Source organism: Chiroxiphia lanceolata, chromosome 25, assembly GCF_009829145.1.
Source record: "Chiroxiphia lanceolata isolate bChiLan1 chromosome 25, bChiLan1.pri, whole genome shotgun sequence".
Lineage (NCBI taxonomy): Eukaryota > Metazoa > Chordata > Aves > Passeriformes > Pipridae > Chiroxiphia > Chiroxiphia lanceolata.
In genome coordinates, this window is record NC_045661.1 from 6,343,151 (window position 1) to 6,367,907 (window position 24,757).

Here is a 24,757-nt window from a genome sequence, read left to right on the forward strand (position 1 = left end):
GACTTTTGTGGGACCCCACATCTCCCTGGGGACCTGCAGGACCTTTGGGGGGGTCCCCACACCCCACGGGGGACCTGTAGGACGTTTGGGGGCCCCAACCCGACCCCCAGGGCGGGGGGTCCCCCCTGCAGCGCCCACCCAAAATCAGCCCCGCAAGAGGAAAGGGGGGGGGCCACCCACCCAGCCCCGGGCTTTGGGGGGGCCCCGCGGTCCTGCCAGGCTGGGGGATGGGCTGGGGGGGGCGCTGAACGCCGGGGGAGGGAGGAGGAGGAGGAGGAAGAGGAGGATGATGAGGAGGAGGATGAGGATGATGAAGGCTGAGCCACGATCCCATTAAAGAGCTTAAGGCAGCGGGAGGGCGAGGGGCGGCCCCGGGCGGAGCGGGATTAGGGGGGCTCGTTATCCCCTCCCCCCCCCGTAATTAGCTCCCTTTTCCCTGCGGGAGGAATCCCCCAGTGCCACCACCCCCCTGCCACCACCCCCTGTCCCTCTGTCACCACCCCGTCCCTGCCACTGCCCTGTCACCTGCAGCGCCCCGGGGTGGGGGACACACCCAGCGCCCCCCAAATGCGGGGTCGCAGCCCCAGAACGGCCCCCCCTGCCCGAGTCCCCCCCCCGGGGACACCGGGGGGCCACGTCCCCACGGCCGGGGGGTGTCACCTGCGGCCCCCCCCTTATGTAAAGCCACCTCCCCTCGATGCTCCTTGTGTCCCACCCCCGAGCCCTAATCTTTGCCATCTTGGGCTAATTGGATTTCCTGGGTCACATGGCAAGATAAAAAGTCCCCAAATCCCACTGTCAAAAAAAATCAGGTTATCCATGGGGAATTAAGGGCCAGAGCGGGGGGCAGCCAAGCAGGAGCACCCACCGAGCGGCTCTGCCTGGGGCACCCCAAAATCCGCGCTCGGGGCCTCCTCTGGGCTCCCTGGTTTCTCGGTTCGACCCCCCAGCGCCCACCTCGCCCCCGGGGTGTGCGTTGACTCGCCCCCGGAGAGCTGGAAAAGCCCGGGGACCTAGAGGAGCTTGTGGCGTTGCTGGAGGAGGAGGACGAAGCCATGGGGAGCGGGGCCAGTGCCGAGGACAAGGAGATGGCCAAGAGGTCCAAGGAGCTGGAGAAGAAGCTCCAGGAGGACGCGGATAAGGAGGCCAAGACCGTCAAGTTGCTGCTGCTTGGTGAGGGCTGGGGGTGTCCCCGAGGGGTGTTCCGATGTCCCCACCCTGGTGGAGGTTGGGATGTCCTCAAGGGTTGTCTCGATGTCCCCGAGGGTTGTCCCAATGTCCCCACATCATTGGTGGGATTGGGACCCCCTGGGCTCCTCCTGTTCCCCCTCGGAGCTGCCACCAGCCAGGAGAGGTTGTCCCACCAACCGGGTGTCCTTGGGGTTGTTCCAATGTTCCCACCCCCCGGAGCCTGGGGGGATGTCCCCAAGAGTTGTCCCGATGTCCCCACCCGGTTGGAGGTTGGGGGATGTGAGGATGGGGACTGGGACTCCTCCTGCCCCGTCCCTGATCCCCCTCTCCACCAGCCAGCAGAGCTTGTCCCACCCCCGGGTGTTCCCAAGAGTTGTTCCGATGTCCCCAAGGGTTGTCCCGATGTCCCCACTCCAAGGAGGCTTGGGGGGATGGGGGTTGGGAACCCCTGGGCTGCTCCTGTTCCCCCTCGGAGCTGCCACCGGCCAGGAGAGGTTGTCCCACCCCTGGGTGTCCCCAAGGAACACCTGGGAAGAGCTGGAGGTGCCATCGGCTCTTGGGGTGGCAGGGACAGAGGGGGGAGGACAGGGAGGGGATGGGGACAGTGGGGCTGTGGCACATCCCAGGGGCCAGAGAGAGCCTGGGGACATCCTACCACCAGCACCCCCAAACCCTGGGGGGTCCCCTGGGGCTCCCTCTGCACCCCAAGGGGCAGGGGTGACCCTGCAGGGTAAAGGGGTGACTCCACAGGACAGGGTGTGACCCTGTGGGGCAGAGGGGTGACCCCCCCAGTGTATAGGGGTGACCCCACAGGACAGGGGGTGACCCCAAGGGGCAGAGCAGTGACTCTGCAGGGCAAGGGGGTGACCCCCTGGGGTACAGGGGTGAGCCCACAGGACAGGGGGTGACCCCCCGTGTCAGGGGCAGCGGCGGGGCCTCATCCAGGTGGGGGGGCCGGGGGTCAAGGCGATTACCACCCTAATTCTAAGCGGCTTCCTGGGCCACCCTAAGCCGCTTACGAGGCACCACCGGCGCTGCCCGGGGGTGAGTGGGACGGGTGGGACCCCAGGGACCCCCTCCAGGGGGGTCCCCACCGCCCCCCACCGCGGTCCCACACTGCGGGAGGGGGGACAGGAACGCGGGGACAATGGCAGGAGTCCGGGCGGGGGGGGACAGTGGCTCTGGTCCCCTCGGGGTGCCCATCGCGGCCCCGCTGAGGTGCCTGTTCCCACCCTTTTCCAGGGGCCGGAGAGTCCGGGAAGAGCACCATCGTGAAGCAGATGAAGTGAGTGTGGGATGGGGAGAGGGGACCCCCCCGACCACGGGCAGGGGGTGGCAGGACCCCCATCACCCCCCCCGGTGTCACACCGCCGGTGGCACCCGGTGACTCTCGGTGCGGGGAGGGCAGGGGGTGCCCCACAGGGCAGGGGGTGCCCCCCGGGGGGTGCTGAGGCCGCGGTGCCCCCCAGGATCATCCACCAGGATGGGTACACGGAGGAGGAGTGCATGGAGTTCAAGGCCATCATCTACGGCAACATCCTGCAGTCCATCCTGGCCATCGTGCGCGCCATGTCCACGCTGGGCATCGACTACGCCGAGTCCTCCTGTGCGGTCAGTGCCCCCCGAGCCCCCCCAGGGACCCCCCAGGGACCCCCCAGGGACCCCTCGGGACCCCCCGAGCCCCCCTGGGGGCAGGGGCAGGGGCAGGGCTGCCCCCCACCTCAGGGTGCTTTGGAGGGTGAGGGGGCTCCAGGGGGCATCCCGTGGGTGGTGGGGTGACAGGGGGGGCTGAGGATACTCTGCAGGGGCTGAGGGCTCTTGGGGGGCTGAGGTTGATTTGGGGGCGCTGAATGTGCTTTGGGGGGCTGAGGGTGCTTTGGGGGGTTAAGGGTGCTTTGGGGGGGTTAAGGGTGTTTTGGGGGGGTTAGGGGTGCTTTCAGGGGGCACCCCATGGGTTGAGGGTGCTTTCAGGGGGCTGAGAGCACTTTGAGGGGGCTGATGATGCTTTGGGGGGGATCCCGTGGGTGGGGGGGTGGTGAGGGGGGCTGAGGGTGCTCTGTGGGCTGTCTGTGGGTGGGAGGGTGACAAGGGGGACGGGGTGTGCTCCGGGGGGGCTGAGGGTGCTCCAGGGTGGATCCCGGGGGTGGGAGGGTGATGGCAGTTCCCCCCCAGGACGAGGGCCGGATCCTGTTCAACCTGGCCGACTCCATCGAGGAGGGCACGATGCCCCCCGAGCTCGTGTCCTGCATCAAGAAGCTCTGGAAGGACGGGGGGGTCCAGGCCTGCTTCGACCGCGCCGCCGAGTACCAGCTCAACGACTCGGCCGCGTAGTGAGTGGGCACAGGGGGCACGGGGGGACAGGGGACATGGAGGGGACAGGGGACAGGGGTCACGGGGGTCATGGGGGGCATGGGGGACAGGGGGGGACAGGGGGATGGGGGCCAGGAGCATGGGGGGCACAGGGAAAGGGGGACAGAGGACAGAGGGCATGGGGGGCACAGGGGGACAGGGGGATCATGGGAGCCGGGGGGCTGGGGGTCCGGGGGCAGCCCCTTGGTGCCAGGTCACAGCCCCCCCCCGTGCCCGCAGTTACCTGAACCAGCTGGACAGGATCACAGCCCCCAACTACCTCCCCAACGAGCAGGACGTGCTGCGCTCCCGGGTCAAGACCACGGGCATCATCGAGACCAAGTTCTCCGTCAAGGACCTCAACTTCAGGTGGGGGGAGAAGGCCCTGCCCCTCCAGGACCTCCCTCCAGGACACTCCTCCGTCATCCCCCGCATCATCCCCCCCCGATCCCTCTTCCGTGTTCCCCCCCATGAACACCCCAAACCCCACCGTGGGATCCCCCTCTGTGATCCCCCTCCCAAACCCCCCCATCATCCCCTCCCTGCCCCCCCTCCACCTTTCCCCACCATCAGGACTGGATTTTGGGGTGCCCAGGCCCTGCCCCCCCCATCCCACGTTCCGAGGCCCCGGGACCACGCCGGGGTGGATGGGTGGGGGGTGTGTGACACCTCCGTGTCCCCCCTCAGGATGTTCGACGTGGGGGGGCAGCGCTCGGAGCGCAAGAAGTGGATCCACTGCTTCGAGGGCGTCACCTGCATCATCTTCTGCGGGGCCCTGAGCGCCTACGACATGGTGCTGGTGGAGGACGACGAAGTGGTGGGTGGGGGTTCCCTGGGGGGGCAGGATGGGGGGGCTCCGAGGGGGCTCAGAGGGGTGGGAACAGCCCTGTGGGATCGTCAGCCCCCTTCCACAACCCCCCTTCGTGAGCCTGCTCTTTGATGCCCATCATTGATCCTCCTCCCTGATCCTCCTCCACAACCCCACTCTGTGATCCCCCCACTTGATTTGCCTCATTGATCCCCCTCATTGATCCCTCCCATTGATCCCCCTCATTGATCCTGCTCATTGATCCTCCTCCATGACCCCCCTCCCTGATCTCCCTCAATGATCCTCCTCCCTGATCTCCCTCATTGATCCCCCTCCCTGATCCCCCTCATTGATCCTGCTCATTGGTCCCTCCCATTGATCCCCTCATTGATCCCCCTCCACAAGGCCCCTCCCTGATCCCCACCATTGATCCCCCTCCTTGATCCCCCTCCTTGATCCCCTCATTGATCCCTCCCATTGATCCCTTTCCACAACCCCCCTCCATGATCCCACTCTTTGATCCCCCTCCCTGATCCCGCTCCCTGTCCCCTCTCCCATGGAAGGCTGGGAAGTGCAGGAAGTGCGGGAAGTGCCGGTTCCTGCCGGGTTGTTCCCAGGGCAGGTGTTGGGGCTTCCTCTGGATCCCAGATCCCAGGGTTTGTCCATGAGGAAACCCCCCGGGAAGCTCCCGAGCGGCTCCTGGTGTTCCCTGCTCCCAAGAGCCGTCAGAGAACCAAAACACCAGAACAGGGAAGGGGAGGAAGAGCCAGGAATGGGTGGGATGGAGGAAAATCCAGCCGGGAGGGGCTTCCCTGTGCCCCCTGGGGGAGCAGAGAGGGGGCAAAGGGCAGCGCTGGGAATGGTGGCACAGGGACATTACCCAAGGGTGTCCCCCCGGGATTCACCGGCAGAGCCCTGGGAGAGGGCAGAGATCGGAAGAGCAGGAATGTGGAACCCCTGGAACGGGGCATTCCTGAGGAGAAACGGGAGCCGAGGGGTGAAGATGAGGAGAGCGGGAGCTGCTCCAGCTCCTCCGGCTTCCCTGGGCATTCCCTGGGATCCAAACACCTCCGGGAGCTGGGGCAGGGTCGGGATCTGCCGTCCTGGGGCATCTCCATGGCCGGGTGGGAGCTCAGCCACGCACAGGAGAAGGGAGGATCCTTCCCACGGGAGCCCTGGGATGCTTTCCCAAGGAGGATGGGGCAGGATTTGGGCTCTGCGCATGGAAAAGCTGCTGCCCTGGGGAGCTGGAGGAGGGAAAACCATCCCTGTGAGCCCTGGAGAACCCCCCGAGGCCGGAGGATCCCCCTTTCCAGCAGGAAAAGCCCCTGGTCAGACTTGCCTCTGCCCGGCTGGATCCCCCTCCCCGCGGGATGCCCCAGGATTGTCACACCCACACCCAGACCGGAGCTTTTCCTTTTCCCAGCTCCTTCCCGAAGCCGTGGGAGCCACAGCCCAGTGGGAGCATCCCCTGGATGAGGGGAACAGGACTGAAAGGAATGAGCCCTTTCCCTGCAGGCTACGAGGTTTCCATGGATCACGTTCCCACCACCATCCCTCCTTTCTGACGACCCCAGGGGGGATCAGGGCATTGTCCTCCCCTGAGGATCCATCTGGGATTTCGGGTGGGCAGGAGGGACCGGGATGGCAGCAGCACCACCCACTGCTGTGGGAAACAGGGAAAGGCTGGGTTTTTGGGAATGGGGGGCTCGGAGGGGTTGTGAATCCCTGACAATTCCCTGCAGAACCGGATGCACGAGTCCCTGCACCTCTTCAACAGTATATGCAACCACAAGTTCTTCGCAGCCACCTCCATCATCCTCTTCCTCAACAAGAAGGACCTTTTCGAGGAGAAGATCAAGAAGGTCCATCTCAGCATCTGCTTCCCGGAGTACGACGGTGAGTCCGGAGCAATCCCGGAATTCCCACCCCCCTGGAGCCCCCCCGGAGCAGGGGAGGGGTGGTCTGGAGGGGATGGGATGGGGAGGGATGGGATGGGGAGGGATGGGATGGGATGGGGTGGGATGGGATGGGATGGGATGGGGAAGGGGAGGGGAATAAGCAGAGTCAGTTCCATCCCAAAAATTAGGGCTGGGGAAGGGATCGGACGATCAGAGTCCATTCCATCCCGAGAAGGGCTGAGGAAGGGGAGGAGGATGAGGGGGAGGATGAGGATGAGCAGAACCATCTCCATCCCCCTCCCTGGGGTGCTGGGTCCGATCCCTGGAGGCTGGAGCAGAGGAGGGGAGCGCTGTGCCCTCGGGAGGGTGTTTGGAAGGCTGGACACCGGATAAATCCACGTTTGTCAAGTTTTCCCTGGGCATGGTCACCCCCAGCCCTTCTCCAGAGCTTCTCCCCACGGGAATGACTCCAGAACGTTCCCTCCCTCCCTGCACAGGCCCCAACACGTTCGAGGACGCCGGGAATTACATCAAGACCCAGTTCCTGGACCTGAACATGAGGAAGGACGTGAAGGAGATCTACAGCCACATGACCTGTGCCACAGACACCCAGAACGTCAAGTTCGTCTTCGACGCCGTCACGGACGTGATCATCAAAGAGAACCTCAAGGACTGCGGCCTCTTCTGAGCCCGGGAAGGTACAGGGGGAGTGGGGCTGGAAAACTGGGAATGAGGATGCCAGGAATGCCAGGAAAAGGGAGGGAAGGGGAGGGCGATGAGCAGAGGAGGCTCGAGCCCATAAAGGGATTGGGGAAGAGGATGAGGATGAGCAGAGCCAGCTCGATCCCAGAGAAAGGGCTGGGGATGAGGGGGATCATCCCAAAAAAGCAGAAGAGAGGAGAGGGATGAGGAGGAGGATGAGCAGAGCTGGGTCCATCCCACAGGATCACGGACTCATTTAGGGTGGAAAAAACCTCTGAGACCACCGAGTGCACCCTGAACCCCCTTGTCCCCCAGCCCAGAGCACTGAGTGCCATGGCCAGGCCTTCCTTGGACACCTCCAGGGGTGGGGACTCCAAACCTCCCTGGGCAGCCCCTGCCAATGCCTGACCACCCTTTCCAGGAAGAAATTCCTCCTGGTGTCCAACCTGACCCTCTCCTGGCACAGCTTGGGGCCGTTCCCTCTCCTCCTGTCCCTTGTTCCCTGGGAGCAGAGCCCGACCTCCCCCAGCTCCCCCCTCCTGTCAGGGGGTTGCAGAGCCAGAAGGTCCCCCCTGAGCCTCCTTTTCTCCAGGATGAGCCCCCCCAGCTCCCTCAGCTGCTCCTGCGGCTCCAGACCCTTCCCCAGCTCCCTCAGTTCTCCCAGTGCCCAGACCCTTTCCAGCTCCGTTCCCTTTCCTGGACATGCTCCAGCCCCTCCATGTCCTTCCTGTCCTGGGGGTCCAGACCCAGGCCCAGCCCTGCAGGTGCCCCTCCCCAGTGCCCAATCCCTGCCCTGGTCCTGCTGCCACATCATTCCCTACCCAGGAATGCCAGGATGCCAAGAGGGGCCCCCCTGGGCTCACATCCGACCCCCGGGTCCCTTCCTGTCCCCTCTCTCTGTCCCCACCCCTGGAGCTCCAGGGGGTTGTTGTGGCCAAAGGGCAGGACCTGGAATGTGGAGTGGTGGAACCTCATCCCCTTGGATTTGGCCCATCCTCATCATCACAGGGATGAAGGCCAAGGCAAAGGGTGGGGTGTGGGATTCTCCATCCTCATCCCCACAGGGATGAAGGCAAAGGGTGGGAGATGCTCTATTCTCATCCCAGGGATGAAGGTCAAGACAAAGGGTGGGATGTGGGATTCCCCATCCTCATCCCCACGGGGATGAAGGCCAAGGTGTCCCTGCCCTGGGGGTGTTTAACTCCCCGTTCTCTCTCCCTTTCCCAGGAAACATTCCCATCTCTCCGTTCTGCTGAGCAGAGCCAAAGGAAGAACCACCCCCTCCACATGTCACCGCTCCCACTTTTTCTATGACCACCCCAAATCCGCCTCTTTTCACCCCAAACTAGGAAGGGGCTGAACTCAATGTCCTGCTCCCTTTCGTGGCCATTTCCTCTTTTTTTTTTTTTTTGTTTTTTTCCAAGGAAAACTCCCTGTTCTCAGCATTCCACAGGAGGTTTGACACCAAGACACAGCCAGGAATAGGAATATTGAGGGAATTTGGGAGGCAGGGACGGGAATTCCCCCCTGACCATCCCTCCACAGCCCATTCCTGCCCTTGGATCGGGGCTGGATTCACCCAAGCTGGAATTTCTGGGGAGGAGGAAGCTGAGTTACCTCCGAGTGGCTCCTGGGAACCCACCCCAGCCCTTCCCGGGAATCGACCCTTTGGCAGGAGAAATCAGGGATTCCTGGGATTCTCTGGGGCCCTGAATGGTGGGAATTCCTCGGGCAGGAAGGGCTGGGGGAGGGAACCCCAACTCCAGCCCGGGAATGGGAATGGGCTGGATAAAGAGGAAATGGTTGCTTGAAACATTTTCGTTCTGCTACTTTAGAGCCGCGTTCGCTCTCTCTGTTTGTAAATAATCCGTAGGTGATCCCTGGAAATCCCCGGATCCTCCTTTCCCTGCTCCCTGCACAGATCTCCCCCTCCAGCTTCACTTTGGTAGGAAAACACAATAAAGGAATGTGCATGGCCGGGGTGTCCTTCCTTCCCCACTTCCCAGAGCTTGGATCCAGGGCCGCTTCCCATCCTTGGCACCCATTCCCAGCTCTCTGGATCACCTGGATCTTTGGATCCCACCTGGATCCCCCTGGGGTTGGGAGCTGTGCTCCTGGGGGGGGGGGGAAAGGGGGTCCCAAACCCAAAAAATTCCTGGTCGGAGCACCTGGAAAGGGTTGAATGAGGAAGGAGGAGTTATCCCATGGAGGGAAGGCTCCAGGAAGGGAATTTGGGGGCAGACAGAGCTCCAGGGAGCTTGGAAAAAAATTCCAAAGGGAATTTTGGGGCAGACAGAGCTCCAGGGAGCTTGGGAAAAATTCCAAAGGGAATTTTGGGGCAGACAGAGCTCCAGGGAGCTTGGAAAAAATTCCAGAGGAGGGAAAACACTCCCTGGAGCTGCTGAGAGCTCCCACAAGGAATTTATCCTGGAATTCTAAGGAAGCGTCCCCTGAAAGGTGCCACCCCTGAAAGGTGCAGAATTCCCACCGGGATCTCAGCAGCCAGATTTGGGCTGTCGACAGGTAAATCCTCCTGCCAAGAATCCCACGGACAACGGGATTCCTGGGATGTTGCAGCACAGCCCAAGTCTTTGGGAGCAGCACGACCCCAGCAGTGGGGGTCGATGGAGCTCAGGGAACCTCTCTGTGCCGAGAATTCCACCTCATTCCCATCAAAGAGCACAAGGAATCTCCCCATCCCAACGATTCCCATCCAAGCTCTTCCCCCCCTTCTCCAGCAAAGCACCAAAAACTGGGAGAGCTCCTGGAAAAAGGAAGAAGAAACTGGAGCAAAGGCTTCACTCACCGTTTTAATAACCGCCAACAAATCCAACAGATCCAACTGGACACGGACAGAACTGGGAAAAGGGGCTGGATGCAGACAGGGATCAGCAGAGGAACACGGGGAGCAGGCGGGGAAACGTGGGATTTGGCACCACCCGGACAAAGGAAAGGCAGGCTCAGGAAAACCGGGGCTGGGAGGGCCTTGGGAAAGGCAGGACGGGATCATCCCCCCCTCCCCATCCCCAGAAACGCCCGGGAATCCGCGGCTTGGGAGCTCGGGAGCCGCAGTTCCCCCCTCGGCTCCGGCCGGGAATGCTGAGCTGGGCATAACACCGGGAATAAACCCCCCCCTGGAGCCCAACCCTCCTCCTCCTGCCCCAGGAGCCTTTCCCAGCGCCGGGGGAATGGGACGGGAATGAGTCACACGGGGAAAAGCTCCAGGGATCCTTCAGGAGCTGCAGGAACAGGAACTCCTCCTGCCGGGAGGGACATTTCCCGCAGGATCTCCATGTGCATAGTTGAGTGAGAGTTGTGGGGGTTTTATTATTCTCTTTTTTTTTTATTATTTTAATTCTTTTGAACCCGAGGCTGAGAGGAACAAAGGGGAGGGAAGGGACAGTTTCCTGCCTGGAATAAAAACACCGAAAATAACCTTAAAAATGGAATAACGGGGGCTGGTAACGAAGGAAGAGGGAGCTACAGAGCCAAGGGCTGGAATGAGGCTGGAATTCAGTTGGAATGAGGCTGGAATTGGGCTGGAACCAGGCTGGAATCCAAGGGCTGGATTGGTTGGGAATGGTTGGGATGGTTGGAATCCCACTGGAATCCCGCTGGAATCCCACTGGAATCGGGCTGGAATCCCGTTGGAATCCAAGGGCTGGAATCTAGTTGGAATCCCACTGGAATCAGGCTGGAATCCAGCTGAAATCCAGGGGCTGGAATCTACGTGGAATCTGGTCGGAATCGGGCTGCAATTTGCTTGGAATCTCACAGGAATCCCGCTGGAATCCAAGGGTTGGAAGCTGGTTGGAATCCCACTGGAATCAGGCTAGTATCCCACTGGAATCCCGCTGGAATCAGGCTGGAATCCCACTGGAATCAGGCTGGAATTGGGCTGGAATTGGGCTGGAATCCAAGGGCTGGAATCGGGCTGGAGTCTGGCTGGAATCCCGCTGGAATCAGGCTGGTATCCCACTGGAATCCTGCTGGAATCAGGCTGGAATCCCACTGGAATTCCTCTGGAATCCCACTAGAATGAGGCTGGAATCCCACTGGAATCAGGCTGGAATTGGGCTGGAATCCAAGGGCTGGAATCAGGCTGGAGTCTGGCTGGAATCCCACTGGAATCCCGCTGGAATCCCACTAGAATCAGGCTGGAATCCCACTGGAATCCAAGGGCTGGAATCTCAGTGGAATCAGGCTGCAATTGGGCTGCAATCTGCTTGGAATCCCGCTGGAAGCCCACTGGAATCCCACTGGAATCCACGGAGATCTCTCCATCCAGCGATGCCGGGAGGCTCCACCCCCCATTCCCTGATCTCCACCCCCACTCCCAAACCCCCCATTCCCCAAATCCACGTCCCCTCCAACACGAGGTCCCCAGGAAGGAAGGTTGTTGTGCCGGAGCCTCCCGGCGTTCCCGCGGCCATTCCCGGGGCATTCCCGGGGCATTCCCGGGGGTCCCTCAGTAGAGGCCGCACTCCTTGAGGTTGTTCTTGATGATGACGTCGGTGACGGCGTCGAACACGAACTGCACGTTGCGCGTGTCGGTGGCGCAGGTGAAGTGGGTGTAGATCTCCTTCGTGTCCCGCCGCCGGTTCAGCTCCTCGAACTGGCTCTGGATGTAGGCAGCCGCCTCCTCGTACGTCTGGGAGCCTGGGAACGAGGCGCAAATCCCGGGATTTTGGCACGGCGAGGGGAGGAGGGGGAGGGCAGAGCCCGGGGGGGTGGGGAGTGACGAGGGAATGGGGAGGGAGGTGGGGAGGGACTGAAAGGGAAGGAGGGATAAAGGGTGGGATGGAGGGATGGGTGGGAAGGGACCTTAAAATCATGGCATCATGGAATGGTTTGGGTTGGAAGGATCTTAAAGGAAAAGACGGAAAACCTTGGAATCGTGGTTTGGGCTGGAAGGGACCTTAAAATCATGGAATGGTTTGGTTGGGAAGATCTTAAAGGAAAAGAGGGAAGAACCTTGGAATCATGGTTTGGGCTGGAAGGGACCTTAAAATCATGGAATGGTTTGGTTGGGAAGATCTTAAAGGAAAAGAGGGACAATCATGGAATCATAGAATGGTTGGGTTGGAAGGATCTTAAAGGAAAAGACGGAAGAACCCTGGAATCGTGGTTTGGGTTGTAAGGGAACTTAAAATCATGGATTCGTGGAATGGTTTGGGTTGGAAGGATCTTAAAGGAAAAGAGGGAAGAACCTTGGAATCATGGATTAATCAAAAGAGGGACAAATCATGGAATGGTTTGGGTTGGAAAGATCTTAAAGGAAAAGAGGGACAATCACAGAATGGTTTGGGTTGGAAGGACTTTAAATCATGGAATCATGGAATGGTTGGGTTGGAAGGATCTTAAAGGAAAAGACGGAAAACCTTGGAATCGTGGTTTGGGTTGGAAGGGACCTTAAAATCATGGAATGGTTGGGTTGGGAAGGATCTTAAAGGAAAAGAAGGAAGAAGCTTGGAATCATGGATTAAGCAAAAGAGGAACAAATCATGGAACGGTTTGGGTTGGAAGGACTTTAAATCATGGAATCATGGAATGGTTTGGGTTGGAAGGATCTTAAAGGAAAAGAGGGACAAATCATGGAATCGGGAAATGGTTTGGGTTGGAAGGATCTTAAGGGAAAAGAGGGAAGAACCTTGGAATCATGGAATGGTTTGGGTTGGAAAGATCTTAAAGGAAAAGAGGGACAATCATGGAATGGTTTGGGTCGGAAGGGCCCAGAGCAGGACACAGATCAGTTTCCCAGGCTCTAAACTGGAATTTCAATGGAATTCCTGTCCTAGCAAGGTGTGGGAAACGAGGAGCAACCTCGATCTGCCGGAGGGAAACCCTTGGGGTTCGGATCTGTGGGATGGTCAAAGGCTGCTCCCAAAGCTCTCCCAAGGGAACCCTCCTGCATCCCGGGAGTTGGAGGGAAGGAACCAGGGGAAAGGATGGGAGGGCCCATCCCGGCTCCGGGGGATGCCGGTACCTGGATACTCGGGGTAGCAGATGGTGAGGGGGCTCCGGCGGATCTTCTCCTCGAACAGATCCTTCTTGTTGAGGAAGAGGATGATGGAGGTGTCCGTGAACCACTTGTTGTTGCAGATGCTGTCGAAGAGCTTCATGCTCTCGTGCATCCGGTTCTGGAGTGGGACGGACACGGGAGGGATCAGGGAAGGGACACGGGAGCGTCACCTCCTTCCCAAGAGCCCTGGTCCCCCTGGAAGGAGCCCAGGCCAAGGAAGGGGCTGTGGGGACACCCCCAGGCCCGGGAATGTTTGTCACTCCCAGGTGGATCCAGGGAGGAATTGGCCCCAATCCGGGGGTGGGAGGTGTCATGGGGTGGCTCCCGCGGGAAACTCCGGAGGGTTTTCTGTGCCCAGCAGAGCCAAGGGCAGCGGCTCCAGGATGGATCTGCCACCGGCCAAGGCGGAGCCCAGGGAAAGGGAGCCACAGTGGGGCAATTCCAGAGGGACTGACCCATGGAAAGGGACCTGGATTGAGCCCATGGAAGGAGCTGGAGCAGTTCCTGAGGGACTGATCCCATGGAAAGGGACCTGGATTGAGCCCATGGAAAAGGATCCAGGTTGGAGCAGTTCCTGAGGGACTGATCCCATGGAAAGGGACCTGGATTTATTCCATGGAAAAGGATCCAGGTTGGAGCAGTTCCTGAGGGACTGAACCACGTTGGAGCAGTTCCTGAGGGACTGACCCCATGGAAAGGGACCTGGATTGAGCCCATGGAAAGGGATCCAGGTTGGAGCAGTTCCTGAAGGACTGAACCATGGAAAGACTTGGAGCAGCTCCCAAGGGATTGACCCCATGGAAAGGAACCTGGACTGATCCCATGAAAAGGGATCCAGGTTGGAGCAGTTCCTGAGGGACTGACCCCATGGGAAGGGGCCCACACCAGAGGAGTTGCCATGGACCATTCCAAGCGCTCTCAGCTCCCCCGATCCTGCGCTCCCACAATCCCACACTCGCACAATCCCATGTCCCACAGTCCCACGCTCCCACAATCCCACGCTCCCACACCCCCATGCTCCCACAACCCCATGCTCCCACAACCCCATGTCCCACGATCCCACAATCCCACAATCCCACAATCCCATGCTCCCACAATCCCATGCTCCCACAATCCCATGCTCCCACAATCCCATGCTCCCCCGATCCCGTACCATCTCCTCATCCTCGGCCAGCACCAGGTCGTAGTCGCTGAGGGCCACGCAGAAGATGATGGCCGTGACGCCCTCGAAGCAGTGGATCCACTTCTTCCGCTCCGACCTCTGCCCGCCCACGTCGAACATCCTGGGAAAGGCGGGAGAACCAGCTCAGCCCCCCCGCCCCTGGCATTCCCGGGGGGAATTTGGGGACAACGAGGACTGGCTTCCCTCGGGAGAGGGGAGGGGAAATTCCCCTTGCAGCACAGGGGACGTGGAAGCAGAATTCCCCGTTTTGTTCAACAGGACGCAGGGAATGGCTTCCCACTGCTGGAGGGTTGGATGGGATATCAAGATACTGGGAAGGAATTCTTCCCTGGGAGGGTGGGGAGGGGCTGGGATGGAATTCTCAGAGGATGCCCCATCCTTGGAAGTGTCCAAGGCCAGGCTGGAGCAGCCTGGGATAGTGGGAGGTGTCCCTGCCCATGGATGGGATTGAAGGTCCCTTCCCACCCAGACCATCCTGGGATTCCAGGATTCTGGAGCCCCTCTGCTGTGGAGCCAGGTTGGGAGAGTTGGGAATGTTCCCCTGGAGAAGAGAAGGCTCCAGGGACACCTTGGAGCCCCTTCCAGGGCCTAGAGGGGCTCCAGGAGAGCTGGAGAGGGACTGGGGACAAGGGATGGAGGGACAGGACACAGGGAATGGCTTCCCACTGCCAGGGGTTAGATGGGATATTGGGAAGGAATCCTTCCCTGGTAGGGTGGGGAGGGGCTGGGATGGAATTCCCAGAGGATGCCCCATCCCTGGAAGTGTCCAAGGCCAGGCTGGATAACCTTGGAGTGCCCTGGGACAGCGGGAGGTGTCCCTGCCCACAGCACTGGATGGGCTTTAATTCCTCTTCCCACCCAAACCATTCCCAGATCCTCTGGAGCAGTTCCGAGCTGGAATCACCCCCCCAAGCTCCTGAACCCCCAGGGAACGTGGATTTTGTTCCCTCTCCTGTTTCCTCGGCAACAACCCCTTGGTTTGTCCAGGATCCCCAAAGCTCCTCCCAGGGATTGGAATGAGTGGGAATGTGGTCCCTGGGAGCTCCTGCCGGGAGCTGGGACGGGATTCCCAGGATTAAGGAAGTGGCTCATGCCCAGAAATCCAACCCGAGCTTTCCAGGCTGGACCTGCCCCGGGAGTTCTGGCAGAAATGGAGTTAATTCCTTATTAAAAGACGAGTGTCCTGGGAGATTCCAACTCCCTGATCTCCCAGATATTCTGAGGAGAGCCCAGGCTGGAATGGGAATTAATTAATTCAGGTGAAAGCATCGTTACGGAGTCCTGATGATGGATTTGTTCTATAGGGAGCTGCCCAGGGTGGGATCCCAGGATGCCAAGGCAGGTCCCACCTTCCCTGTCCCACAAACCCCCTGGGCCAGAGGGAAGGTGGGAATCTCGGAGATTCCAGGGGATTCTCCAGGATCCGTGACGGAGGAGAACTCGGCCCGTCCGAATTCCAGCCCCTGGGCTCCCTCATTCATGGAATGTCAAGTAGAGTTTCAGGGTTTCCCATGGAAAACATTCCCTCTGGGACGTGCCTGGGGCCCTGCACATGATCCAGGGTGGGATTGGGAAGGAGTTTCTTCCCTTCCTTCCGAAGGAGGGCGGGAGGAGCCTCCAGCCCCGCGGGGTTTGGAAGCACCGGGAGCGGTGGAGACGCTCCTGCTGATCCATCCCCATGGGATTCCCTGGATGGAATCCAGGAGCTGCAGAGACCCCCCGGAGATGGGAAGGATTTCGGCACCTCCGGGTGAAACTCCGAAGGCAAAACGCTGCTGTTCTCCAAAAAAACTGTGTGGAAGGTCCCTGCTCCAGGGGACCCAAGGACTGGAGCTGGGAATGTTCCCCTGGAGAAGGGAAGGTGCCAGGGACACCTTGGAGCCCCTTCCAGGGCCTAAAGGGGCTCCAGGAGAGCTGGAGAGGGACTGGGGACAAGGGATGGAGGGACAGGACACAGGGAATGGCTTCCCACTGCCAGAGGGCAGGGATGGATGGGATACTGGGAAGGAATTCCTGGCTGGGAGGGGCTGGGATGGAATTCCCAGAGGATGTCCCATCCCTGGAAGTGTCCAAGGCCAGGCTGGATAAACTTGGAGCAACCTGGGACAGCGGGAGGTGTCCCTGCCCACGGCACTGGATGGGCTTTAAGGTCCTTCCCACCCCAAACCAGCCCAGAATTCCATGAAACCCCTGGGATTTTCCACCCAACCCTTCCAAACACAAGCTCTACAGAAGCCACCAGACATGTTTTTAGGGATGTGAGCGGGAAAGGCTCCAAACTGTCGGCACAAACAGGGAAAACTGGGCTGTCCTACGTCCACAAACACCACGGGAATTCCCACAGGATCCCCCGGGATCCCAAGCAAGGAATTCCTAAGCAGCAGGAAGGTGGGAAAGAGGGATTGAGCCTCAGCTCCGGGGTTTAGAAGGAATTAGCACCACAGGAAGGAGCAGGAGGGATCCCGAGCCTGGATCTGGGTCAGGAAGAGGGGACAGGAGAGTCCCATCCAGGCCGGAATTCCCAGAGAACACACGGAGCACCACGGGAGGGGATACACTCAGCGCCCTCTGAGTGCGATTTTTTGGGATTGGGGCCTGGAAAAGGAGCAGTCAGGTACCTGTGTGGGTGTGATCCCGAGAGAAAAGCAGCTGGAAAGAACAGAAGAAGGGAAATCAAATCCAACCCTTCCCAGGGAAGGACAGTGGAACCGGGATCAGGGACCATCCAGGGATTTCCCAGCCCTCTGGAACACAGGGATGGGCTGGGAGTGTCACTCCCTGGAAATACAGCTCCGATTCCCGTGGTTTTCCCCCCAGGGAAGGACATGAAACCAGGATCAGGGACTACCCAGGGATCTCCCACCACTCTGGGCTGGGATTGTCTCTCCCTGGAAATCCAGGTCCTTGAAGGTGAAACGAGTCTCCGCAATTCCCGTGGTTTTCTCCCCAGGGAAGGACATGAAACCAGGATCAGGGACTACCCAGGGATCTCCCAGCCCTCTGGGACACAGGGAAGGGCCGGGACTGTCTTTGGGAATGGTTGGGACTGTCACCCCCTGGAAATCCAGCTCCAATTCCCGTGGATTTCAGCCCAGGGAAGGACGTTAAACCAGGATCAGGGATTTTCCCAGGATTTCCCAGCCCTCTGGGATCCAAGGAATGCCACTCACTTGAAGTACAGGTCCTTGAAGGTGAAGTGAGTCTCCACGATTCCCGTGGTTTTCACCCTGGTCCGGAGCACGTCCTGCTGGGTGGGGATGTAGCTGTGCTGGGAGATGCGCTCCAGGTCGTTCAGGTAACTGGGGCGGGAAAACAGGGATGGGTTCAGTGCCGGGAATCTGGGACTGGGATGGGATTTAGTGCCTGGAATATGGGATTGGCCTCAGTGCCGGGAATCTGGGATCAGCTTCAGCACTGGGAATCTGGGATCGGGATCGGCTTTAGTGCCGGGAATCTGGGATCAGGATTGGCATCAGCACTGGGAATCTGGGATCAACTTCAGTGCTGGCAATCTGGGATTGGGATCAACTTCAGTGCTGGGAATCTGGGATTGGGATCAACTTCAGTGCCGGGAATCTGGGATCAGGATCAGCTTCAGTGCTGGGAATCTGGGATCAGGATCAGCTTCAGTGCTGGGAATCTGGGATCAACTTCAGTGCCAGGAATCTGGGATCAACTTCAGTGCCAGGAATCTGGGATCAACTTCAGTGCCAGGAATCTGGGATCAACTTCAGTGCCAGGAATCTGGGATTGGGATCAGTGCTGGGAATCTGGGATCAGCTTCAGTGCTGGGAATCTGGGATCAGCTTCAGTGCTGGGAATCTGGGATCAGGATCAGTTTCAGTGCTAGGAATCTGGGATCAGGATCAGTTTCAGTGCTGGGAATCTGGGATCAGCTGCACGGGAGCTGCTCCAGCCCCTCCTCCCGCACAGCCGGGGGGAATGCCGGGATTTGGGAATGCCGGGATTTGGGATGGATCTGGAGAGGAGCTGAGCTGGAGGGAGGGATGTGGAGCTGTGCCAGGCTGGGATTTGTGCCAGGTTGAGATCTGTGCCAGGGGGGATCCCTGTGCCAGGCTGGGATGGATCCCTGTGCCAGGCTGGGATGGATCCCTGTGCCTCCCACCCAATCCCAGCCTGCTGTGGATCATTCCATGATCTGGGAATGGATTTCCCAAGGGATGCCCCATCCCTGGAAGTGCCCAAGGGCAAGCTGGATAAACTTGGAGCAACCTGGGATAGTGGAAGGCACCTCTGGAAATGGATCTGGAATTGCTCTTCCCACCCAAGCCATTCCAGGCTGAAATTCCACACCATTCCAAGCTTAAATTCCAAACCATTCCAGGCTTAAATCCCAAGCCATTCCAGGCTTAAATTCCAAAGCATTCCAGGATGAAATTTCAGACCATTCCAGGATTAAATTCCACGCCATTCCAGGATTAAATTCCAAACCATTCCAGGCTTAAATTCCAAACCATTCCAGGCTTAAATTCCAAACCATTCCAGTCTTAAATTCCAAGTCATTCCAGGCTTAAATTCCAAGTCATTCCAGGCTGAAATTCCAAGCCATTCCAGGATGAAATTCCAGACTATTCCAGACTTAAATTCCAGACCATTCCAGGCTTAAATCTCAAACCATTGCAGGCTGAAATTCCCAGCCATTCCAGGCTTTTCCCCGCGCTCCCTGCATGGAGCCCAGCCCCTCCCGGGTACCCCCTGGGCCCCTCCTGCCCCCAGTCCCAGCCCTTCCCAATCCCAGGAATGTTCCGTTTCCTTACTACGCGGCGGAGTCGTTGAGCTGGTATTCCCGGGATCTGCCGAAGCAGGCCTGCACGCCGGGATCGCTCCAGAGGCGCTGGATGAGCGCGGAGAGCTCGGCCGTCAGCGTCCCCTCCTCGGCACTGCCCGCCAGCACAAACAGCTGCCGGGCATCGTCCTGGGAAACCGGGAATGAACTGGGAATGAACCAGGAATGAACCGGGAATGACGGCCCCGGAGAGCCCTGGGAGCAGCAGGAATCCTCCCTGCTCCCAGTGTCCAGGGGCTGCTGAGGGGAATCCCGGGCTGAGGGCCCCATCCCGAGGGATCCTGGGACACTCCTGGCCCTGAGGGATCCCGGGATCTTTTCTTGTCCCAAACCCATTCCCAGAACAGAATCCTGGGATGAATCCTGCTGTCCTGAGGGATCCCTGGCTAGTCCCTTGTCCTGAGCTCATTCCCAGCAGGATCCCAGGAACTCAGGGCCCTGAGGAATCCCTGGATCCTCTCTCATCCCGAGCCCATTCCCAGCGGGATCCTGGACCCTCCCAGCCCTGAGAGAGTCCCTTGTCCCAAGTCCATTCCCAGGTGGATCCTGGGACACTCCCAGCCCTGAGGGACCCCTGGATCCTCCCCTGTCCCAAACCCATTCCCAGAGTGAGATCCCAGGCTGAGTGTCCCATCCCAAGGGATCCCTGGATCCTCTCTCATCCTGAGCCCATTCCCAGGTGGCTCCTGGCTCCCAAACCCATTCCCAGCAGGATCCTGGACACTCTCAGCCCTGAGGGATCCCTGGCTAGTTCCTTGTCCCGAGCCCATTCCCAGGTGGCTCCCAGCTCCCAACCCCATTCCCAGTGGAATCCCAGGACACTCACGGCCCTGAGAGACTCCCTTTTCCCAACCCCATTCCCAGTGGCTCCCTTGTCCCGAGCCTGTTCCCAGTTGGCTCCCGCATCCCGGGCACTCACAGCCCTGGCGGGATTCCCGAAGGGAATGCGGAGCCGGCCCATGGCCCGGACGATGGCCACGATGGACTGGATGGTGTTGCTGTAGACGACCCCCCGGTACTGCCGGCATTCCTCCTCGGAATATCCGTCCTCATGGATGATCCTGGAACCACAGAGCGTCATTCCCACTCCCATCCCGCCCATCCCCTCCATCCTCCTCGGAATATCCGTCCTCGTGGAGGATCCTGCAGCCACAGCACCATCATTCCCGCCCATCCCGCCGTCCCCCCGAATCCCGGGAATCACTCACTTCATCTGCTTCACGATGGTGCTCTTCCCAGACTCGCCAGCACCTGGAAAGCACAGGGAATATCCCGCTGGACACAGGGAATTCCAAGGGAAGGCAGGATGTGGGGTTGGGGGGGGTTGGAGGAGGAGATTCCTCGGGAATTGCCCCTGGAAGAGCTCCCGGTGCGTCCTTCCCGGGTTTCGGTTACGGCCACCAGGAGTTCACCCGCTGGAAAACCTTGGGATTCCCGAATTCCAGAGGTGCCTGGTGGATTTATCCCTCCCCAAAGTGCTGCTCCAGCTGCTCCCAGCACGGCTGAGCCAGGTGGGAAAGGTGGGAACAACCCACTGGATCCAACCAGATTCCAGCACTCCCTGGCATTCCCAGGAATCCCCACCCTGGTCTTGAAACCCAAGAAAAAGACCTGGGAGAGATTTCCTGGCAGAAATGGGGTCGGGAGCTCCGGGAACATCTCGTGGGACAGGGAGGATGTTCCAGGGGGAAAAGCCAAGGAGAAGCATCCTAGGAAATTCAGAGCCCCCCTGGGAGGAGAATCTCAAGAAAAGGGGACCAGGGATCCCTCGGGATCCTCCTCAACTCCCAGAATCCCTTGGAACATCCCAGGGATCCCTCAGGACCCTTCTGAGCCCTTCCAGGATCCCTTGGGATCCCCCTAAGAGCAGAAGACCCCCTCAAAAAAAACCCCCTGAGACCCCCAGTGCCCCCCAAAAACTCCCCTCTAAGAGCAAGAGACCCCCAGTGCCCCCCCAGAGACCCCCAATGCCCCCTCAAATCCCTCCCTGACCCCCCCATTCTCCCCCAAATCCCCTCCTGAGGCCACGAGACCCGAGTTTCTCCCTCCCCAAACCCCTTCCTCAGGCTGGAGACCCCCACTGCCCCCCCAGACCCCGCCACTCCCCTCAGATCCCCCCATTCCCCCCCCCCGTGCTCACCGAGCAGCAGCAGTTTCACCTCCTTGGCCGCTTTCTCACCGTCCTCGCGGAGGTTCCTGTCGATCATTTTGCTCCGCTCCACCGCCGCCTTGTCCTCGGCGCTCAGTGTGCACCCCATGGCGGCGGCGGGGCCGCCGGGCCGGGAGCGGGGCCGGGATTTGGGATTTGGGGATTGGGGAGCGGGGTTTGGGATGAGGGCCCGGGCGGCTCCTCAGGTGGCGTCGGATTTCCTGTGCCGGGCGCGGGGTACGACGGGAAATGGAGTTCCGGGACGCGGCTCCGCGGGGTGTGATGGGAAATGGAGTTCCCGGGATGGCAGGGAGAGGCACTCCCACCTCGGTCCCGCGAGGAAACGAGGGCTTTGTTTCGGGGATTGGGATCAAGGATCGGTATCGGGAAAAGGGATCGCGATCAAGAGCACGATCGGGGGCGGGGCCGGAGCGGCCTCGGCCCGGGCAGCTCCAGAGGCCATGACGGATTTCCTGTCCTGGGCGCGGGGCATGATGGGAAACGTAGTTCCAAGCATGAGAAAGAGAGACACTTCCTCCTCGGTCCCGTGGGGGAAACGAAGGTTCCACTTCTGGGATCGGGATCAGGGATCGGGATTTGGGATCAAGGACCGGGGCAGGAGGTGCCTCGGCGCGGGCGGCTCTGGATTTCCAGTGTCGTGCGCGGGGCGCGACGGGAAATGTAGTTCCTGGGGACGGTAGGTACAGCCACTTCCGCCTCGGTACCGCGGGGCATGATGGGAAACTGGGCGTTTCCGCTCCGGGGCCGGAGGCCTGCCGGGAGTTGTAGTCCCCGCGGGGCGCGGAGGAGCCCATGGCAGCCCCAGACCCCTCAGAGCCCCCCAGACCCCTCAGACCCTCCCCCAGACCCCTCAGACCATCCCCCAGACCCCTCAGAGCCCCCAAGACCCGTCAGACCCTGCCCCAGACCCCCCGTGGCGGCAACGATGAGGACTCCGCCCCCCCTCAGGGAGAGCTGTGGGACCCCCAATCCCCCCAGTGGGGGTAAGGACCCCGCACCCCCCATCCCATGAGTGCCAGGGGACCCCCCCAACGCCCTGCAGGGTGACAAAGACGACCCCCCCACCCCAGGGGGGATCGTGGGATCCCCCAACAACCCCCCAGCCGTGACGACCCCCCAAGGAGCACGATGGGACCCCCAATCCTTCACAGCACCGAGGACCCTCCACCTCAGTGACCATCGTGGGACCCCCAACCCCCCCCAGCCATGAGGACCCTCCCCCACCCCGCGATCTCTGTGTCCCCCCCCTCGTGTCAGTGCCGCCCCCCCCCCCCCCCAGCGAGTGACCGGGACCACCTCTCCCCTCACAGCCACATTTACCCGCGACAAAACCCCCAAAAACGCTACAGCCCCGCCCTGCCCGACCCCCCGGGGGGATTCACCCACCCACCATCGCCCCCTCCCCACTCCCCCCCTTCCCCCCCGTCCTCCCCCACCTGCCCTGGGATGCGAAAATCCACGGGGGGGAAAGGGGGGGGCACGTCCCTTTTGGGGACGGCCGAGGGACCCCCGCCCCCCCAGAGGGGTGACAGAGACGGGGAGGGCAGGTCCCGTTTGGGACCCCCGACCCCCCACAGGGATGAGAGGGACGGGGGGGGCAGGTCCCGTTTTGGGGTGCCCGGGGTGGGGGGCAGGTCCCGTTTGGGGCCGTCTGGGGTGGGGGCCGGGTCCCGTTTTGGGGTTCCCGGCGGGGGCACGTCCTGTCTGGGGGTGCCCGTGGAGGGGGGCAGGTCCCGTCTGGGGGTGCCCGGGGGGGGCTCGGGGGGTCTGCCCGTGCTCTGCAGGAACTGCAGGAAGTTCTCCTGGATGGAGCCCTCGCGGCTGGGCAGGCGCAGCCCCTCCTCGGGGGGCTGCTTGAGGAGGGTGGCCACGAGCCGGCCCAGCTCGGCGCGGATCTGCCGGTTGAGGCAGCCGTAGAAGAAGGGGTTGGACGTGAAGCAGCAGAACCCCAGCCAGGTCACCACGGTCTCGGCCGCGCCGCCCCCCCGCGCCCCCCCCAGCGCCGCGTAGAGCTGGAAGGAGAAGAAGGGCAACCAGCAGAGCAGGAACTGGCCCCCCACGGCCAGCGGCACCGCGGCCGCCTTGCCCCCCCCCGCGCCCGGCGTCCTGTGCGGGGTGCTGCGGGGGGCTCCCCCCGGGCACGGGGGGGTCACCATGGGCGAGCGGCTGCTGAGCGAGGCCGAGCGCCGGCGGGCCGGGGGGGGGGTCTCCAGCCAGGTGGGGAGGGGGCCGCGCTGGGCGGCGGCCACGCGGGCCACGCGGAACATGGCGCAGTAGGTGAGCACGATGACGAGCAGTGGCAGCGCGAAGTAGAAGGCGGCGAGGAAGGCCACGAACACCACGCAGGGCGCGCCGGGGCTCCACTGCAGCGAGCAGCCCGGCGTGGGGGGACGCTCGGGGGGGGACAGCCAGCCCAGCACCGGCACCACCGAGGTGGCCACGGCCTTGAGCCACACGGCCGCCAGCACCCCGGCCACCAGCGTGGGCGTCATGTGCGCCTCGTAGCGCAGCGGGTGCACCACCGAGTAGTAGCGCTCCAGGCTGAGCGTGGAGATGGAGAGGATGCACACGGAGCTCAGGCACACCAGCAGGAACAGGTAGACGCGGCACAGCCCCGGCGAGCCCCCCAGCGCCGAGCCCACCAGCATCTCCAGCGGCATCAGCGTCAGCGCGGCCACCAGGTCCACGAGGCACAGGTGGAGCACGAAGACGAACTTGCGCAGCGCGGGGGTGCGGGCGATGACCCCCACCACGGCCGCGTTGCCCACCAGCGCCGTCAGGTCGAGCAGCACCATGAAGAGCAGCCCCACGGCCCGCGCGGCCCCCCCGCCGTCCTTGGCCTTGCCCTCGGCGCTGCCGTTGTTGGGGGGCCGGGCCCCCCCTCCTCGGGAGCCGTTCCAGCCCCACGGGGAGGGCAGGGAGGGCTCCATCCTGCGCTGGGCATCGCACGGGGGGCTCACATCGCTGGGAGGGGTCTGCTCAGAGCACCCAAAGGTGCCCCCCGGTCACGCTCATCTGGGGAGTCCTCACAGAGGGGGGGACCTGGGGGGAGGGGGAGCGGTCAGAGGAGGGGGGAGAGCCTGGGGGGACCCCTGAGAGCTGAGCTGAGACCCCCCAACTACAGCCCCCGGGGGGCTTTGGGGACCCTGGGGGGACCCCTGAGAGCCACGGGAGGGTCACAGCTGAGCTGGGGGGAAGGTGGAGCTGTTGGGAGGGGTTACGGGGGAGACCCTGGGGGACCTCCGAGAGCTGAGCTGAGACCCCCCCAACTGCAGCCCCCGGGTACCCGGGGGAGCTGGAGATGTCCGGGGGGGGACACAACCCTGGTGGGACCCCTGACAGCCCGGGGGGTCACAGCCGACCCCTGAGAGCCAAGGGGGGGCTCAGCTCAGTTGTGACCCCCCCACCCACAGCTCCAGGCACGAGGGGGGGGAGCTTTGGGGGACCCTTGAGATCTGTGGGGGTCACAGCTGAGCTGGGGGAAGGTGGAGCTGTCGGGGGGCGGGGGAGGAGACCCTGGGGGACCCCTGAGAGCCACGGGGGGGGCTCAGCTCAGTTGTGACACCCCCCCCCCCCAGCCCCGAGGACCTGGGGGGAGGGGGAGCCCTCAGAGGGGGTGAGAGA

At 61.6% G+C, this 24,757-nt stretch overlaps 3 protein-coding genes and 1 long non-coding RNA gene across 4 annotated transcripts; 1 reads left to right on the plus strand and 3 right to left on the minus strand.

Annotated features, from left to right (window-relative positions):
- The first annotated feature begins 1,023 nt into the window (after positions 1-1,023).
- GNAT2 (G protein subunit alpha transducin 2) lies at positions 1,024-8,922 on the plus strand. Its single transcript, XM_032710730.1, has 9 exons — positions 1,024-1,173; positions 2,434-2,476; positions 2,661-2,802; positions 3,364-3,521; positions 3,781-3,909; positions 4,228-4,357; positions 6,094-6,247; positions 6,747-6,947; positions 8,179-8,922. The coding sequence occupies exons 1-8, from the start codon at positions 1,056-1,058 to the stop codon at positions 6,935-6,937; spliced, it is 1,065 nt and encodes a 354-aa protein (XP_032566621.1). The 5' UTR covers positions 1,024-1,055; the 3' UTR covers positions 6,938-6,947; positions 8,179-8,922.
- An 820-nt stretch (positions 8,923-9,742) lies between these two features.
- Positions 9,743-10,961, minus strand: LOC116798367. Its single transcript, XR_004360877.1, has 2 exons — positions 10,578-10,961; positions 9,743-10,501 (listed from the first exon to the last, which is right to left on the minus strand). It is a non-coding gene; the product is annotated as an uncharacterized LOC116798367 (long non-coding RNA).
- Positions 10,962-11,011: 50 nt separating this feature from the next.
- GNAI3 (G protein subunit alpha i3) lies at positions 11,012-21,908 on the minus strand. Its single transcript, XM_032710739.1, has 8 exons — positions 21,104-21,908; positions 20,172-20,214; positions 19,883-20,024; positions 18,935-19,092; positions 17,327-17,455; positions 14,127-14,256; positions 12,938-13,091; positions 11,012-11,610 (listed from the first exon to the last, which is right to left on the minus strand). The coding sequence occupies exons 1-8, from the start codon at positions 21,219-21,221 to the stop codon at positions 11,420-11,422; spliced, it is 1,065 nt and encodes a 354-aa protein (XP_032566630.1). The 5' UTR covers positions 21,222-21,908; the 3' UTR covers positions 11,012-11,419.
- Positions 21,909-22,085: 177 nt separating this feature from the next.
- GPR61 (G protein-coupled receptor 61) lies at positions 22,086-24,246 on the minus strand. The gene has a single exon (XM_032710631.1). The coding sequence runs from the start codon at positions 24,061-24,063 to the stop codon at positions 22,477-22,479; it is 1,587 nt and encodes a 528-aa protein (XP_032566522.1). The 5' UTR covers positions 24,064-24,246; the 3' UTR covers positions 22,086-22,476.
- Between the last annotated feature and the right edge of the window lie 511 nt (positions 24,247-24,757).

Excerpts from the sequence above, each read along its gene's own strand:
- GNAT2 (XM_032710730.1), top strand. The coding sequence starts at position 1,056 with ATGGGGAGCGGGGCCAGTGCCGAGGACAAGGAGATGGCCAAGAGGTCC. Across the intron at positions 3,522-3,780 it reads CTCAACGACTCGGCCGCGTA|TTACCTGAACCAGCTGGACA; the intron begins GTGAGTGGGCAC and ends CCGTGCCCGCAG. Across the intron at positions 6,248-6,746 it reads CTGCTTCCCGGAGTACGACG|GCCCCAACACGTTCGAGGAC; the intron begins GTGAGTCCGGAG and ends CTCCCTGCACAG.
- GNAI3 (XM_032710739.1), bottom strand. The coding sequence starts at position 21,221 with ATGGGGTGCACACTGAGCGCCGAGGACAAGGCGGCGGTGGAGCGGAGC. Across the intron at positions 17,456-18,934 it reads CTCAACGACTCCGCCGCGTA|TTACCTGAACGACCTGGAGC; the intron begins GTAAGGAAACGG and ends TTCCCGCCCCAG. Across the intron at positions 11,611-12,937 it reads CTGCTACCCCGAGTATCCAG|GCTCCCAGACGTACGAGGAG; the intron begins GTACCGGCATCC and ends CCTCGTTCCCAG.
- GPR61 (XM_032710631.1), bottom strand. The coding sequence starts at position 24,063 with ATGGAGCCCTCCCTGCCCTCCCCGTGGGGCTGGAACGGCTCCCGAGGA.